General features: G+C 41.6%; 1 protein-coding gene across 1 annotated transcript in view; it reads left to right on the top strand.

Annotated features, from left to right (window-relative positions):
- Positions 1-256: 256 nt before the first annotated feature.
- TET1 (tet methylcytosine dioxygenase 1) overlaps positions 257-15,399 on the top strand; it is a gene marked incomplete at its 5' end in the record, with an annotated part of 33,668 nt that continues 18,525 nt past the window's right edge. Inside the window, 3 exons of the mRNA XM_010133677.1 lie at positions 257-2,798; positions 3,954-4,044; positions 4,644-4,737. Of these exons, the coding sequence (XP_010131979.1) occupies positions 257-2,798; positions 3,954-4,044; positions 4,644-4,737 (2,727 nt within the window). The remainder of the gene's footprint in view (positions 2,799-3,953; positions 4,045-4,643; positions 4,738-15,399) is intronic.

Below are 15,399 nucleotides of genomic sequence, written 5' to 3'. Positions count from 1 at the left end.
TCTACCACGTGCACACACTTTCTTCTCTGCCCCTGTCAACAATGGGGAAAAATAGCTGTAAGTATGGATAGGGTCTTCAGGCTTCAGGGGTTTTTCTGACTTCTGGGTTTTTCTAATTCCAGTGTCTGTGCCTGTTCAGATATTCCTCATATCTGTCAAAGTAGGGGTTATTTGCTGTAAATCTTATGCTTCTTATTTTTAATGTTTTCAAAAAGCTGTTATAACAATTCTTTTTATTGTTATTTTATAGGCAAATTTAGAAAACAAACCAGTAAATGGCCGCAGACCAGAACTCATGGAATGCAGTATATGTGGTCATGGTGAAAAATACAGGGTGAAAACAAACCAAGCGGTACCCACTGAAAATGTGCAGTGTAAGGAGAAAGAAAGAATGACAGGCTTAGAAGGAGAGAAGTGGGCACATCACGAGAAGCCATCCTTTGGTGTCCATGTCAACGGAGATATCCATGGAACTGTGACAGGCAATGAACACCTGAAAAATGCTGAAGGCAGTGAAAGAGCAGTCTCTCCCAGTCAGTTAGCTGAGCCAAAAAAATTGTTTGCACAAACCATCAAAAATGGCATAAAAACCCTACATTACTCACCACCGGAAGCAGTTGCTTCACTGAAAAAATTATCCATAGAGGAAAGGACAGATTTGACAAGCAACTCCCATCTGCAATGGATGAAGGGCACCAATCTGAATAAAATAGTAAACACTCTGACAACTGGTGTTGGCTGTGTTCACCCAGAAAAAGAAGGAAATGTTGTAGTGAAAGAGGAAAACTGCACTTGCAGCATCTTTGAGGGTTCAGATAAGTCAGTTTGGCAGACGGGTTCCATTTTGGATCTACAAGAAAGCTTGTGTTGTCCTCCACTGCCTGAAGAGGAAGTGCATGCAGAGAACAATGGCTTCAAAGTACCTAATGCAGTGACAAACACAGAGACACAGCATGAGGATTCTTCCCTCCAGCCAACTTTCTTGTCCCTGATTAAAACCAGAAATTTGACTGTGGAGCAGGTTGTAGCTATTGAAGCTTTAACACAGTTATCCGAAGCCCCTTTAGAAACTACTTCACCAGCTAAACATGAAAGTACTGAACGTTCAGAAGAAACAACTTCCAACTCGCTCCATAGTTACAAAAGGGATATCTCATCCTCCTTGACATCTTCCGCATTACAAGAAATCAAAGACACTTACTTACAGAATGAGCAACAGCTCTTGGCTCACTGTGCTCACTCGCAGAAGCAGCTCCCCAATAAGGCAGCGTTATACAATGGCCAAAGTTCAGTTTCTGAATTGTGTGATAAACCTGCCAACCTAGGTGGTGAGATGTATAAATTACACTTATCCTCAAGAGATACCAAAACTTCAACTGACTTCTCATCTAATGCAAAATCATTTTCAGGTTACACTACCAAGAAAAATTATACTCATGATCCAGTCCCTCTTGCACGGTATTGCAACGTTTCACACCATGTCCAGCAAACAAGTAACAGCTTGGAAACTCTTGGCGAGTCAGAGCAAAAGCCAGCCTGCAATGATGTGAACTTGGAAGCTAGCTCTTTGATTAAAGAGGGAACAATTCACAGCCAGGACGAAGAGGATGTAGCTACACAACTAACTCAACTTGCAGCACTAATTGAATCAAACCAGACAAACCCAGAGCAGAAGAATGACATAAAGGCATCGCTGCTTAATCTAATATCACACGAGAGGCAGCCGAAGTATAACCAAGATGTGCTGCAGAAAAAAGAATCTGCCTTTTTCAGGCATAATTATAATTCTTTATTGTTAAAGCAAAAACAACCAACAAATAAAAAAGGAAATGCTGTGCCATGGAAACCAAGGCACAAAAAGAAGCCTCCAGAAGCACGCTATCAACAGAATAATCAAAGCCAGCTAGAGCTGTTGTCATGCCAGCGTAGTGAGTTACAGGACATTTGGATATCATCAAAACTGCACAAGCTTGGTCAAACTATGCCACAGGATTCCAAAATAGCTCTATCTGAAAAAAAATCTCCAAGAATCAAAGTACAGAGAGCACTGAATCAAAATACTTCAGCATCACAAGAAAAAACTCGATTATTTCTTCCGCAAACACAGATAAAATTCCATAGATGTTTACCTGAGGTACCGCAAGAGAAAAAAAAAGACAGGTTGTTTGGCTGTGAGGTGGTAAATGAGCAAATCAAAACTGCAGGCTCTGGAGACCCACTAGGCATTGACCCACTGAAAAATGAAGTTGTTGCTCGTAACCAACACAGCGACCTGTCCTCCTGTAATCCTCTGGCTGTTTCACAGTTGAAACCAGCATCGTTATTGAACAGACCAAGTGAGAACCTTCAGATGTTTACAGAAAAATGTAATTCTCAGGTACAGCAAACAGCAAATGTTGATCAGACGCATCCTTTGCCTCAACCTTTTAATCAGTCTAACCTGAGAGCTAATGAAATGTGTCGTGAAGACGAAGCCTATATTCATCACGGTGCTGTTGAACAACAAGTAGAGCCGAAGTCACAGGTGCTGCCTGTCCCCTGTGGTGGGGCTCAGGTACCAGGTGCTGTTGAAGCTCTCAGGAACTTGGAGTGTGCAGGCGAAGTGACCGTTCTGACATCAACCAGTTTGGGTACTGACCACCCAGAGAGTGCAGGTGACTCAGGGTGTTCTCCAGCAAAAAACACACTCAGCAGTTTCCTTGAATCACCAATGAAGTTTCTCGATACCCCTACAAAAAATTTAATAGATACACCTACAAAAAAAGGACAATCTGAATTGCCGACTTGTGACTGTGTTGGTAAGACTTTTTGCTAACTTTTGCCTGTACCTTTCGGGTGGAGCTGTGTTCCTGTTGCTTCCTTTGATGTGAGGAAGCTCACTTGACACTTAATCAGCTGTTGCAAAAGGATCAGAGTTTTACCATTAGAAACAGAAGGAAATTATTTTTTCCCTCTCTGTAACTTCAGCTTGGTGTTCTTCACAAAGCACACCACAACCGAGTATTTTTGGTATTGCACCTGGAAGGTTTAGATTCTCTAATTAAATTTAAGCCCAGGAAGAAAAGGAACTGTTCCGTTTGTTACTTGGTCGTTGCTGACTTGTGCTCCATATGAATTTATCTGCAGTACAGCAGACTCTGGTTTTTGCAGTCTAGAACTAGTTTTTGCCTGAGATGGGCTGGGCAAAAATTTCCCGGTACATCACTGTCATTGCCTAAATGCTGTTAGAGAAGTGGCAGGACACAGTTGTGGGTGGTCTTGTTACTGTCAGTCCTGATGACCGATGTCAGTTTGCCTTGAGGAGTCTGTGTCAAAAGGCTGTGGGACGCCTCTTGCCCCAGAGGGGAGAGGTGAGTTCAGGTGAGGCCACGTACGCAGTAATTCGCGTTGTGGGGCGAGATGTCAGACTGACCTCAGTATTGAGGATTTTGCAGATACAGCCTGACTGATGGTGTTAGACACGCTGCGTTGTCAGACTATCAGAGTGCACAGATGGAAAAGCAAGTCAGAGACTCAAAAACACATTGCACACAGGCAGATTGTTTCATCTTTGCTTTAATGTTCTGAATTGACACGGTGCTAGTTAAGAGGCCTGGATAAAATGAATTAATAACGTTTTCCTATCAAGTAGGATATTGGAAAGTTTTCGTAGTCAATCCATGCCAGCTCCTGTAATGAGAATTTGTAAAGAATGCAGAATATTACTAGAATTAGGATTACTTGTAAAATAAAGAAAAAATGCTAGCAGATTAATAGGAGGGAAGAAGTATAAAATTGTTTTGGTGCCTCTAAGGAGAAAGATCTATCATACTTTTTATTTTTTACATTTCAGGGACAAATTTAATGTATTATAATTTAATTTTAGATGTTTCTGTAAACCATTTCTAAGCTTACTTATAATGGTGTAAATAAATTGTCTATGTGCCAACATAGTTTTCTCAACCTGCTTACAGAGCAAATTATAGAGAAGGATGAAGGCCCGTATTACACACACCTCGGGACAGGACCAAGTGTTGCTGCTGTGAGAGAAATAATGGAGAACAGGTGAGAAAAATTCAGCATTTAATGCTCGCTGTTTCTGACAGTCTGAACAGGGAAGAGCAGCTATGAGAAATCAGCGGCTGTGTTTAGCTTTGTTTGTCTAAACTTTTTGCAGTACTCGTTGGTGAAGTGTTTTCCTGTTCAGATGTGCATGAGGTGAGCACTAGCATTTCAGTTCCAAACTCGCATGTTTTTTCTGAGCCCTTGCAGTTTTAGGGTTGACTTTCAGGAGCAGTGCTCTCCTAGGTGCCATTGGAGTCCAGAATCAGCAGCGGACAGAATTAAGTTTTCTAGCGTCCTACGTGCAAAGAAGCTGTGGCAAACTGGACAGAGCAGTCACATTAGTGGCTAAGCACACCGGGAATTACATGCAAATAACACTTTCTTCCTCAGTGGCAGAAGCTTGTTTTCAGAAGAGATATGTCAAAAATCATGCTTGCAAATAGGATTTTAAATTTTAAAGTATTCTTTGACATTATAAATATTTGGGTTTCTTCTGTTCTCAGTGAAGTAAAAATAAGTCTGTTGTTCTTGTTTTATTGAAAATGTTTTCTGTTTTAAAAACAACAGCTTGTTTTACTCGTGAACTTTTTTTAATGCAGGTATGGAGCGAAAGGAAGTGCTGTAAGAATAGAGGTAGTGGTTTATACAGGAAAGGAAGGAAAAAGCTCTCAGGGGTGTCCAATTGCCAAGTGGGTAAGTTTTTATGTTACAGCAGTAAAATTGTTTTGTGTGGCCTTTAAATATGAAATGATTTGTAGTCCTTGAGCTTAAAAATAATCTGATCTTTAACAAAGATCTGGTTCTTCTTTTGAATGATCTACAAGTCTGACTGAATTACAAAGACAAGGAAAACCTTTTTTTAAGATGTGGTGCTATATGCTGTGCTGTGGTTTGAATGAGTGTGAAAGGGGGGAGGTGCTTAACAGAGCTAGCAGTGATGACCCAGTCCAGGGTAAGAAGACCCTGACAGTCTCTGAAAGTTGGAGTGTCTAGTGAAATACATTACTGGGAAGAGTGAAAGAGAGAAAAGCTGGGAGAGTTGGGAAATTATCCAGAACGTTTTTCAAAAAGCTTCTCAGTTGTATGAACACCTGAGGAAAAGAGAGTGTGATGGACAAGAGAGTTCAGTCTCATATGTCATGGAGTTCGTACCTGGGTTTGAGGAACTGAACTCAGTATTTGGAAATGTAAATGTTACGGTGATAGTTTTCACCAAAGTCTTGTCTCACATTGCTTCATAGGAGCCAGGAAATGAGGTAACAGGCACAAGCTCCAGGAGAGAGCTTGGCAAGGATTGATTGTCCTTAATCTTTGCTGAAACCAACAAGGGAGGTAAAAAATAGACTGGAAGTCTTGTAAACTGAGTTTTGGAAAATAATAAAAGAACTTGGTTGTTAAAAGAAAAAAATTATTGTGGTTAGGAATTTCAGACTTGATTGAAAAAATGAGGAAGGTAACTGTATAGTTGGTAGACTGGTGTTTGCTGAGGGTTATTAGATGTTGTACATGAATGGTATTGCATGCTAAACATTTACGGCTTATGTTTGGAACAGTCAAAATGTGGTTTTCATACTCGGCACATAAACTATTTTTCAGAAAGGAATCCCATATGTGCATGTTGCTTCAGATAATATTTAATAACAAATCAGCATCCAAGAAAAAAAGATGGTAAAACTAACTTCATAAACAACTGTCCCAAAAAGAAGGGTATGATTTTTCTCAGTATTTTAACTAAATAAACCACTCAGTTTTAACAGATGACAGGAGCTAGAAATCTTACCTTAGAAATGGTTGTAAGCAACTGAAAGGAAGATGACAGTGAAAACTAATTCTTAACCTTCATTTTTCTGTTGCCAGTATCAACATACTGTCTTTTATGTAAACCAGAAATGATGTGTGACTGTTCAGTACAAGAGAGGGAAGGATATCACTGAAATCTCCTCTGTAGAACTGTTCCATCCCATGTAAAATCCACATTTTGGGGTTGGTATTCTTAATGTGTTGCATTAACTTTTCATTGGCAATGCTAATTTTAATCCTTCTAACAAAGCATATTTGGGTTTTGGCTATGACCAAAGAAACATAATTGTGAAATTTGTTTGAAAGCATATGGAAAAAGTTTGCTGTGCTCTCTGATAATTGCAGTCACAAGGTTCTGTCGGCTGCACAGAGACTTTCACTTACTCATTTACAGTGTACTTTGGGACAGACCCATTTCTGCTTTGCAGATGGACAAGCTATTGCCCTTAGGGCTTCCGAGAGACTCACTGGTGAGAGCACCACGATGGAGCTCTGTTGAAGCAAATATGACAATAAAAAGTTGAATGTATCTCTTGAGCATGTTGAACTATTTTTCCCCAATTAATTTTCCCTATTTCCACTAGATAATTTGATCTTATTGGTTCATTAAAAACATTTTAAGATTAAAGGAGGCTTGCTAAAAATACCTGTGTCCATCCGTTCTTCTGTTAGCAACTGCATTTCATAATACTGATTCCCTCCTAAATTGTTTTTGCTTAAGTGGCTCCAAACATGTGCTTGGTGTGTAAAACATTTACTGAGACAAACTCGTTTCCCCAGAAGGAGCTGATGTTTTCTTCTTTAAATTTCAGGTTACCATGAACTTGCAGAATCTTCTCTTTCAGTCTTCTTTTGAGAAGAAATAAACGCCTCTCTTGTGTATTTTTTTTTGTGTGTATTATATTTTAGGGTGATACCTTGTCCCTCTGGATGTGGACAAGAATGCTCCTAAATGTTACCAGTAAATGCTACCTTGGGCCTGAAACCATGATAGTTTTGTATATGAACATTAGACTGACACCCACATGAGCTAAACTATGTGCAGTCAAGATGCGCTTGCTGTCATCTCCACTACATGTGGCAGCAAGGAGGCTGCTTGACCTCTTGGGATTTTTTGCATCAGAAATTCTATTCATCTCATTTTTAGGTCAAGATAATAGAGTTTTGCTGCAGATTTCAAGTGTGTGGATATATGTGTAAGTGATAACGGTGTGATTACAAGATAACTTGCCATTCTGTTACTCATATTGGGGTAAATGTACTTTTTTTTTCTGTTTGGATTTTTTTGCTTTGTCCAAGTTCATACTTTGTAAGTTAAAGCCTTTCAAGCACTGAAGTTACTGGCCTGTCACTTAGTAGCCTGTTCATTTACTAAAAAATTCCTTGTTACCATGCATCCTCCATAACCAGTCAGTGATAAGTGACTGGACTCATACTGGTCTCATTGTTTTACCAGTGCTTTAGTTGATAATAGGTATGTTGTGGGTTGGGTTTTTTTTCTTCCTGCTGCCAGTATGTCTAAAGGTAAATGACAACTACCTCAACTTATGTGAAATGGTTAATGAACTTGTTGTCATGACTAACTCACTGTGGCTATCATCCTGCTGCACTGAACTCAAAGATAGGTGTCAGTGACCACGGAGGAGGTCAGCTTTGGGTTTTAGTGTTTTCTGGGTTAACTTCATTTCCTATGGGTTCCTTCTGGTTTCAGTGGATGTTGACTTGGATCAGCTAAGCTATCGTTGCTGTCTGTTGTCTTTATGCCAAGTTGCAGTGTAACTTGTAAGGCTCCAGCTCTGAGTAAAGAGGAGATAAGAAGCGATAAAAACGGCCAGGTCAGGGTGGAGGTCCTTTTTGCCTTATCTCTGGTGCAGACTGATAGCAGAAAGGTGTAAGAGCAGGACAGTTGCCTCCCAGAAGACCCGCTTAGTTTCCAGTAATTCCTAGCTCTGTGGTTCCCTGAGCTGGAGACCAGTGTCTTTGTGTTCAGTTGCTTTTTGTAAATGTCGTCATCTTTATTTCTCCTTTTTCTTCCTGTTCACTTACGCAAGGAGTTAAAGCTGCCATAATGTTTTCAGCCTTGTGCTTTATTCCCAGTGATTCCTAGCAGTTGATTTTGCTACTTCTCCCTTGGAGAGCAGTGAGTTGCCATTTTCGTAGCGCATTCTATCATTATGCCAGATTCTCATTCCTGCATGGTAATGGCCAACTCAGAGTCCCTCTCCATCTAAAAATAGAATTGTTTTCACCGTTCGCATTAAATATGCACATCTAGAGTGAATTTTATCTGCCATTTTACTGCCTGCTCAGCAGTATGAACTCCTCCTTAATTTATTTGCAGGCGGTGCTTGTCTTCACTACTCTGAATTGCTTAATGTCATCAACAAATGTTGTCACCCTTTTATTTACCCTTAACAAATGTGCTGAATAGCACAAGCTTGAACATGGTTGTACAGAGCTGCTGTCGGAGACATACCAGCCTTTGTTCTGTGTCTTTTTACCCATTACTCATGTGTGGTCTTTTGATTTGTCCCCAGATACATTAGGGTGTTTTTAAGAGCCTTTACGAAGGGCCCTTACTGAATTTTGGAAATCTAGAAAGACCTGCAGTGTGACTGAGCTGTGACTTCAGAGAAGTTTGACTTCTCCCTGTGTGATCACAGCTTTGTCCCACACAGGTACCAGGCTGCTGTGATCACAGAATCAACATATTCCTTCTAGGGTTTTTTCACAAAGTGGAATCCTCTTAGTAATCTTTAGGCCCTCTGGTACTAGCGTGTTAGAAATCAAGACAACGCACGTCACATTTAATACTTTGTTCCATCCTTGAGTATCTTTGGTGGACATAATCTGAACTTGGGGAATTGGGGGGGAGGTGGTTGTTGAGTTTTGGGTTTGGCTTTTTTGTCACTATCATCCTCTAGCCGCTTTCGTCAGGGCTTTAACTTCAGGAAAAAATCCTTGGCTGTCCTCTGAAGAAGGTTTCTGACACAGGAATTTCCCAAACTTCTTGTTTGTGAACAAAGCAGAAGCGCATTTTGCATCTTGAGCCTTGTCCTCTCTGAGTGCCTTTTCTTCTTAAGCACTTGGATGACCTGCTGACCCTTCAGATTCTGTGAGCCTACTGGTGGCCCTAATTTGTTGGAAAATACAGTATTATGGGGCTTTTGTGCCTTCTGCAAGTAGTTTCTCAAACTCTTTTACTTCTGTCTGCCTCTTGGGGTTTTATCTTTATAACTTGACAGATCTTTATTATCTTCTCTCTAGCATTGGATGTATGTTAGTAGGATAGATAAGTAATTAAAAAGTAGGAGTGGATTAAAAATGGGTAAAAAACCCAATTATAAATACTTTAAAAATACAGTTAAATTTGAAGCTACAGTCCTGTACAGACCTGAACCTAATATTAGCCACTGAAATTAATAATTTTTTCAAAGTAATGCTTAGATAACCCACTGTTATATCCAGGATTTTATACGTCATTGAACTGATAGGAATTTGTAGCTAAATGCCAGAACCTGCAATTTCTTGAGTGCTGAGGGAGCCTTAGCAGTAGATTCTTCTCCAGACACAGGGAAGCTGATTATTCTCAGTTAGCTGCTTTAGCTTGAGTTGAGAAAGTGATTGAAATTGGGAATTGGAAAGGCCAAAAACCTGAGAAGTTTCTCCAGCTTCCGAGCTCTCTATGTAGAGGTTGTTGTTAGTATTAGAAGAGGTCTTTAATTTATTAAAGACAGCTTACAGGTGAACACTCTGAAGTGGATGAGATTACTCCTCAACCAAGCCATCAGAGGACGCTTTGGGAGTCAGGCACCTGTAAGCAGGCTCTGGTGCTTATTTTCTCTGCTTATTCACTCTGATGCAGTCTGCTAGGACTCGAGATGAGAGAATTTAGGGAAGTGGAACTTATTTCCATTTTCGTACTTCAGGAATTCTGAGAATAAAAGATGTAACATTCTCCAGTAAGAAAAGAGTTTAATGTGGTTTAATGTGTGTGTAGAGGTGAATTAGGAAAAAGGAGGGCAGACTCACTTGTCTGGCAAACAAGGACATTTCTCCCGCTGCCTGTTACACAGCCTCCCCTGCTTCGAGCAGCAGCAGGTTTGAAGAGCACCGTGCTCTCACGTTGCGCTCATGTAGGTTACTGGGATTGCAGCTTAGCAGGGAATCTCATCTGGTGTGGAGAGATCTCCGTACGTGGACGCTGCGCAGAGGCAAAACCTGCAGGTTAGAAAACTTGGCGCTAAACTGCTCTACGTTAGTCGCCTGTTTCAGGTAATATGAAATTACGATGAATGATTAAGCCGTGTTCTCATTTTAAAATGAACTACTGATACCCTGCAAAGGAGACACAGCTATTTCACTGAGGAAATTCAGAATGGGCTGGGGGGAGTATTGCAGTGGAACCACATGCGGATGAAATAAACCTGAAAAGGACCTTTTTGTTGGTTCTATTACTTTTTTTCATTCATAGCTTATAGCAGATATTTGACTCACACTTACAATTTTGGAATGTTTGCTAGTGGTGTATCTGGTTTCAGTCATATTACAGTTAGGAGAACTATTCTGGTGATCCTAAATTGGAAAGTAATTTCTCATCCTTGTGGTAATTCAGCGTCCAGTATGCTCAGTTTCTGCAGTCTCTCAGAAGTCTCTCTACTTACATCAGTCGTGTACGTGCTAGCTTAGGCAGACGGCTTACGTTTAAAGACATCAGGTAACTTCTGTTCACAGGGTGCTTATTCCAGTATGTAGAACTCAAGCGCTTGGACAGCTGAAGCAGGCGTTATTGATAGCCTACCTTTATTGGTGCTGTTCAGTACCTTCAGAAGTGATTTGGAAACAGTGGGAGTCACTGGGGTAACAAACTGCTGATACAAAGTTGTTCAGGCTAATGAAGAAGAGGGGCAGATGTCATGAAGAGCAGGAAGGACTTGTGGTCTGGAAGGAACGGCCTCTAAAATAATAGATAAAACTCACTTGATATATACAAAGTTATACAGAAAGCAGGTTGTTGCCATTCCGAGTATGCTGTGATGGGCGCTAGGTTGAGTGCTTAGGATGACCGTTCACTAGCCATCAGCATCAGTGTTCATTAGTGGTGAGAACCACTAATGGTGAGCTCAGTAAAAGAAACTGGTGAGAATTACTGGAGAGGTAGAAAGCAAGCATGGTTCTGCCTCTGTGGGAAAGCACGCTGCCCCCCAGTCTTGAATACTGCCCAGTTCTGGTCCCCCCACTGGGGAAAGCACAGTGGAGCTGGGAAGACAGGTAGAGGCACAGAGCCATCAGCCTGGCAGAGAGGGAAGGGAGAAAGCAGGGATCCCTAAAGCCTTCAGTGGCTTGGAGAGCTGAGTAACATCTATTATTCACACACAGTCTCTTCCTCTATCAAAACTAGAGGGCACTAGCAGGGGCGAGCCCAGCACAAAGAAAAGGTAATGTAATGCTTTTTCTTTCACTTAGTCTAGAATTAAACTCTGCCCAGGAATGGAGTGGATGGTAAAGTGCTGCACAGATTTAGATTTAGAAGTGAGTGGATAAATGCACAGAAGGCAAATCCTTCAAAAGCTGGGACAGAGCAGGTACCCTTGAGCTGCCGTCAGGCGGCTGGGACATGCCTGGAGGTTGTCAAGAAGCATTTTCTCATCAGAGTGCCTTTCTGACCACTCATCCATAGCAAGTGCTGTTAGTCACTCTCAGGATCAGGGTAGGGCTGGACAGTCTACTCCTGACCTCATCCTGCTCTTGTATCCTTTAATTCCCTGCATCCCTTTCTGTCTCTTCACAGTCCTTGTGCATGAGGGAGTGAATGTGTGTATGGCAATGCTCCAATAAATATATTCTAGCTTTTGGCTTGTGCTTTCTGTTAAGAAAATTGGGTAAAGTTATACCTTTGTGGCTTGTGGGAACAGGTTTAGCTGTGGTATGTTGCCACAGTAGCTGTTGATTGTGTTTCTGTCCAAGCTGGCTGGCTGTGGCTCACCTTAAAGGCTTGCTCATGTTCTCAGCTTCTGCCATTTGAGCGTATCTGGGCTAGCTAACCAAATAACATCGCTTGGATTGCTGCCTTCCTCTAGATGTGCGCATAAATGAGGACACGTGGGTAGCCATAGCCATGCAGGACAAGTACGGGACAGAAAGTGGTAGTGGTGGGTACCTGACTGTTGCACAGGAGGGAGGGAGAGAACTCGGTTTTGAAAATTATCAAAACGAATGAGCATCCTGCCCAGATCAGCACCCTGCAGGGATGGTATTGTGGTACGTGTGTACAAATATGTGTGCGTATAAGAGAGCTGTTCAGGAGGAGGTGTGTCCCATTTCAGTGTTTCTTTTTGTCCCAGACAGGTGAGGGAACATGTGGCATGTAACTCTCTATAAGTACCTGAAAGGAGGTTGTAGAGAGGTAAGGGCTGGTCTCTTCTGCTGTGTGACAAGTGACGGAACTAGAGGAAATGGCCTCAAGTTGCGCCAGGGGAGGTTTAGGTTGGGTATTAGGAAAAATGTCTCTACAGAGAGGGTTGTGAAGCATTGGAACAGGCTGCCCAGGTTGGTGGTGGAGTTCCCATCCCTAGAAGTGTTTAAAAGACGTAGATGTAGTGCTGATGGACATGGTTTAGGGACCCTGGCAGTGCAGGGTGAACGGTTAGACTTGATGATCTTAAAGGTCCTTCCAACCAGCTGATTCTGTGATTCTGTATGTAACTTCACCCCCAGCTGAGTGTGGAACAGGGCTGATAGGTACTGGCCAAGCACTGGGGGTAGTTTGTTAGGCCCACTGCTGTCTGGAATTGCTGCGCTGCAGCTGAAACAGACTGTTCCTTGTTAATGTGGGAATCTTTGGATGGACGCTTAGCATAGATGACAGCTCGTGCTGGCTGAAATGGGCCCTGGGGTAATCTGGCCCAACGTACCTGCAGAAAGATGACCATATGACATTTAAGGGTACTTTACAAACTTATTACAAGTCTGTTTTGTTGATTATATTGTTTTTCTACGTGAGTCACTAAGACGTCATGGTTATTTTGTGTGAAAAAGTAATTGCAGAGGAAAAGCTGTTTTACTTTCCCATTTTAAAAAAGCCTGGCTTTAAAGTTCCACCACTTAACAAATGTTTACCTTCTCCTTCCTTTTAAATGCCTTAGGGACCCAAACTGAACAAACTGAAGTGTTACATTATTTACTTTATCACTGTTAATTACATCACAGAAATCATGAGTAGCACCAACAGCTTTTGGACACAAGATTTGCCACCTGATGTGAGCGTTGTTCACAGTCAGAAAAATTCAGGGACATACTCTTTGTTGCATGTTTAAGCTAATACTTGGCATCTCAGTGTTTCACAGGTAAATAGTAAATACACTGGGAATGAGATTTGCAGACTGTCAGTAGCCAATAAATAAGCATTTTCATTTTTTGCATGAAGAATTGATTAATAAATTTTATGTTTATCCTATTCCCTGTGGATGTGACCACCTACTAATTCCATTTGCCTTACTGAGGAGACACTGTGTCAAATGCAGGCTGTGAAGGAAAGAACAGCGTGAACTGAAGTGTAGGCTGAGGCTGTCTGCACTGTCACTGGCTGTGGGCCTAGAGAACCCTGATTGTTTTGGTGCAAATTGTCTCTTCTAAGACCATAATAAACTAATAAATCCATTAGCTACCTTTGTGGCCTGAAAGGTGCTGGATTGTAAAATGGGTTTGGGTCCAGTTAAGAGTACTGCATTCTCTGCTGTGCATAGTGAAGCAAACTCCAGTTATGTTTAACTCCAGGGAAGTGTGGTGTCTGTTTAAAGGAAACAATAAATTTCTTTCCTGCCTGTTTATCATTTTTCCTGGACTGTGTATTTCCAGTTTAGAACTAAGAGAACTCAAAAAGGGCAACTTGATGTTGTACGGAGAAACTAAGAGGTACCAGCTTGCTTTATTGAAGGTACAAATTCTAGAAACCAATGAAAGGAAGAAGAGTAGAAGCATCACCCTTCATGCAGAGGAACAAAATGAAATCCTTCTCCTTCTGACTTGAAGGAACTGCGCTGCCTCAGGAATGTGAAACTCATGCTGATGTGAATAACCTCCCTTGGATGTAAATTAGTTGCGTTGTTTTTCTTTCTTTACAAAACATACTATGCTGGTTGGTCAGTCGCAACCAAGACTCCTTCTGAGGAATGGTAGCTCAGATGCATTTGCTTGTTTCCCCATTAAGTTTAAGGCTGATTGTCAGAGTGAACGATTAACTTTAGAAGGGCGATAGTTTCTCTCTTGACACAAATCAGCTTTCAGCTTGCTTCTTCCTGCTAAGGCTGCACAGATTCCCTCTGGAACAGTTCATCTACTGAAAACCTTTTCATTTGCAGAGTAATTGCAGCGTATTTTGGTCCCCACTTATGAGTTCAGGTAATTTAGATATTCACAGCTGATCAGGCTGGGGGTCACATATGAATGGCAGCAGCACATCTGGCAACAAAGAAGCTTTGACATCAGTCCAGCAGGGAGTCTGCATGAAACCTCAGATATCTGGAGGTATTCAAAGAGTAAGTGAAACTCCCTTGTTTTCCTGTTGTTATGGTCTGTGACTAGACTAGTAGTAGTAGACTAGTAACTGGTCTAGTAACGTGTCTGGGGGGGTTCTGCTGATGGAAGGGGGGTGTGGGATGGAAAGTCAGGGTGATCGACTGTTCGCCCTGAGCATGCGTATTGCTGTGGAGCTGGCAGAGAATATCTGCAGGATCAGGGCTCCCTGCCTGCACACAGTGAGGAAGAGAGACTTGCTGGTCTTCATCCTATGGATGACAGAGCCAGGGAAGAGGATTTAGCCCAAGAGAAGTCCAGGCCTAGTACGATTGAAGCTTAACACTGAGGTCTTCGCACCTTTGGAGGCCTCGTACAGGCTACGCTGGCTAAAACACATTTGACGAACAGACATCATTTCAAACATAGTATTTGTGTATTACCTAGCTCCAGCGCAGTGTTTTGGTGGTCTTGAAATGCAGCTTCATTTCAGATTGTGTAGAAACCTAAATATGTGGGAGCAGGACTGTCTAGCTTTCTTCTTTTTTTCCAGTTCGTTGGTATATTGTACTGTTCCATATTGTATTAGTCTTTGTAGAAGATTGCTTTGTATATCATACAGGTTAGTAAAGAACTTCAGTGCTCTGCTGGGATTTATTCTGAAAAAATCTCATTGCTTCCTTCACTAGAACTCTATTTTCATCGCTTTCTTTTAATCTTACTTTGCAAGGTGGGAACCATCTTATGTACTGGCAGTAACTGGGGTCACCATCCTAACCTGTGTACACCTGTGCTTTTCTGGTGGGCTTTTGTGTACTCACATTCTGGGGTCTGGCAATACGTTCTCAGTATTACTTTCACGGTAACTATTAGGTTTGCAGTGGGTCTGTTGTCTCGGGGTTGTTATTTCCCTCTAGTGGTTATTTTCCTCTTAATCCATCTTCTTGAATGTTTTGTGTAGAACACCTAAAATTCCTCCTCCTGTGAAATGTAAAAAGGCAACGCAAAATTTTGTTCTCCACCAGAGATCAGTGTGTGATG

Source organism: Buceros rhinoceros, unplaced genomic scaffold, assembly GCF_000710305.1.
Source record: "Buceros rhinoceros silvestris isolate BGI_N320 unplaced genomic scaffold, ASM71030v1 scaffold9303, whole genome shotgun sequence".
Taxonomy (NCBI): domain Eukaryota; kingdom Metazoa; phylum Chordata; class Aves; order Bucerotiformes; family Bucerotidae; genus Buceros; species Buceros rhinoceros.
Note: the sequence above shows the minus strand (reverse complement) of the source record. Positions and strands in the feature narration are given on the sequence as shown.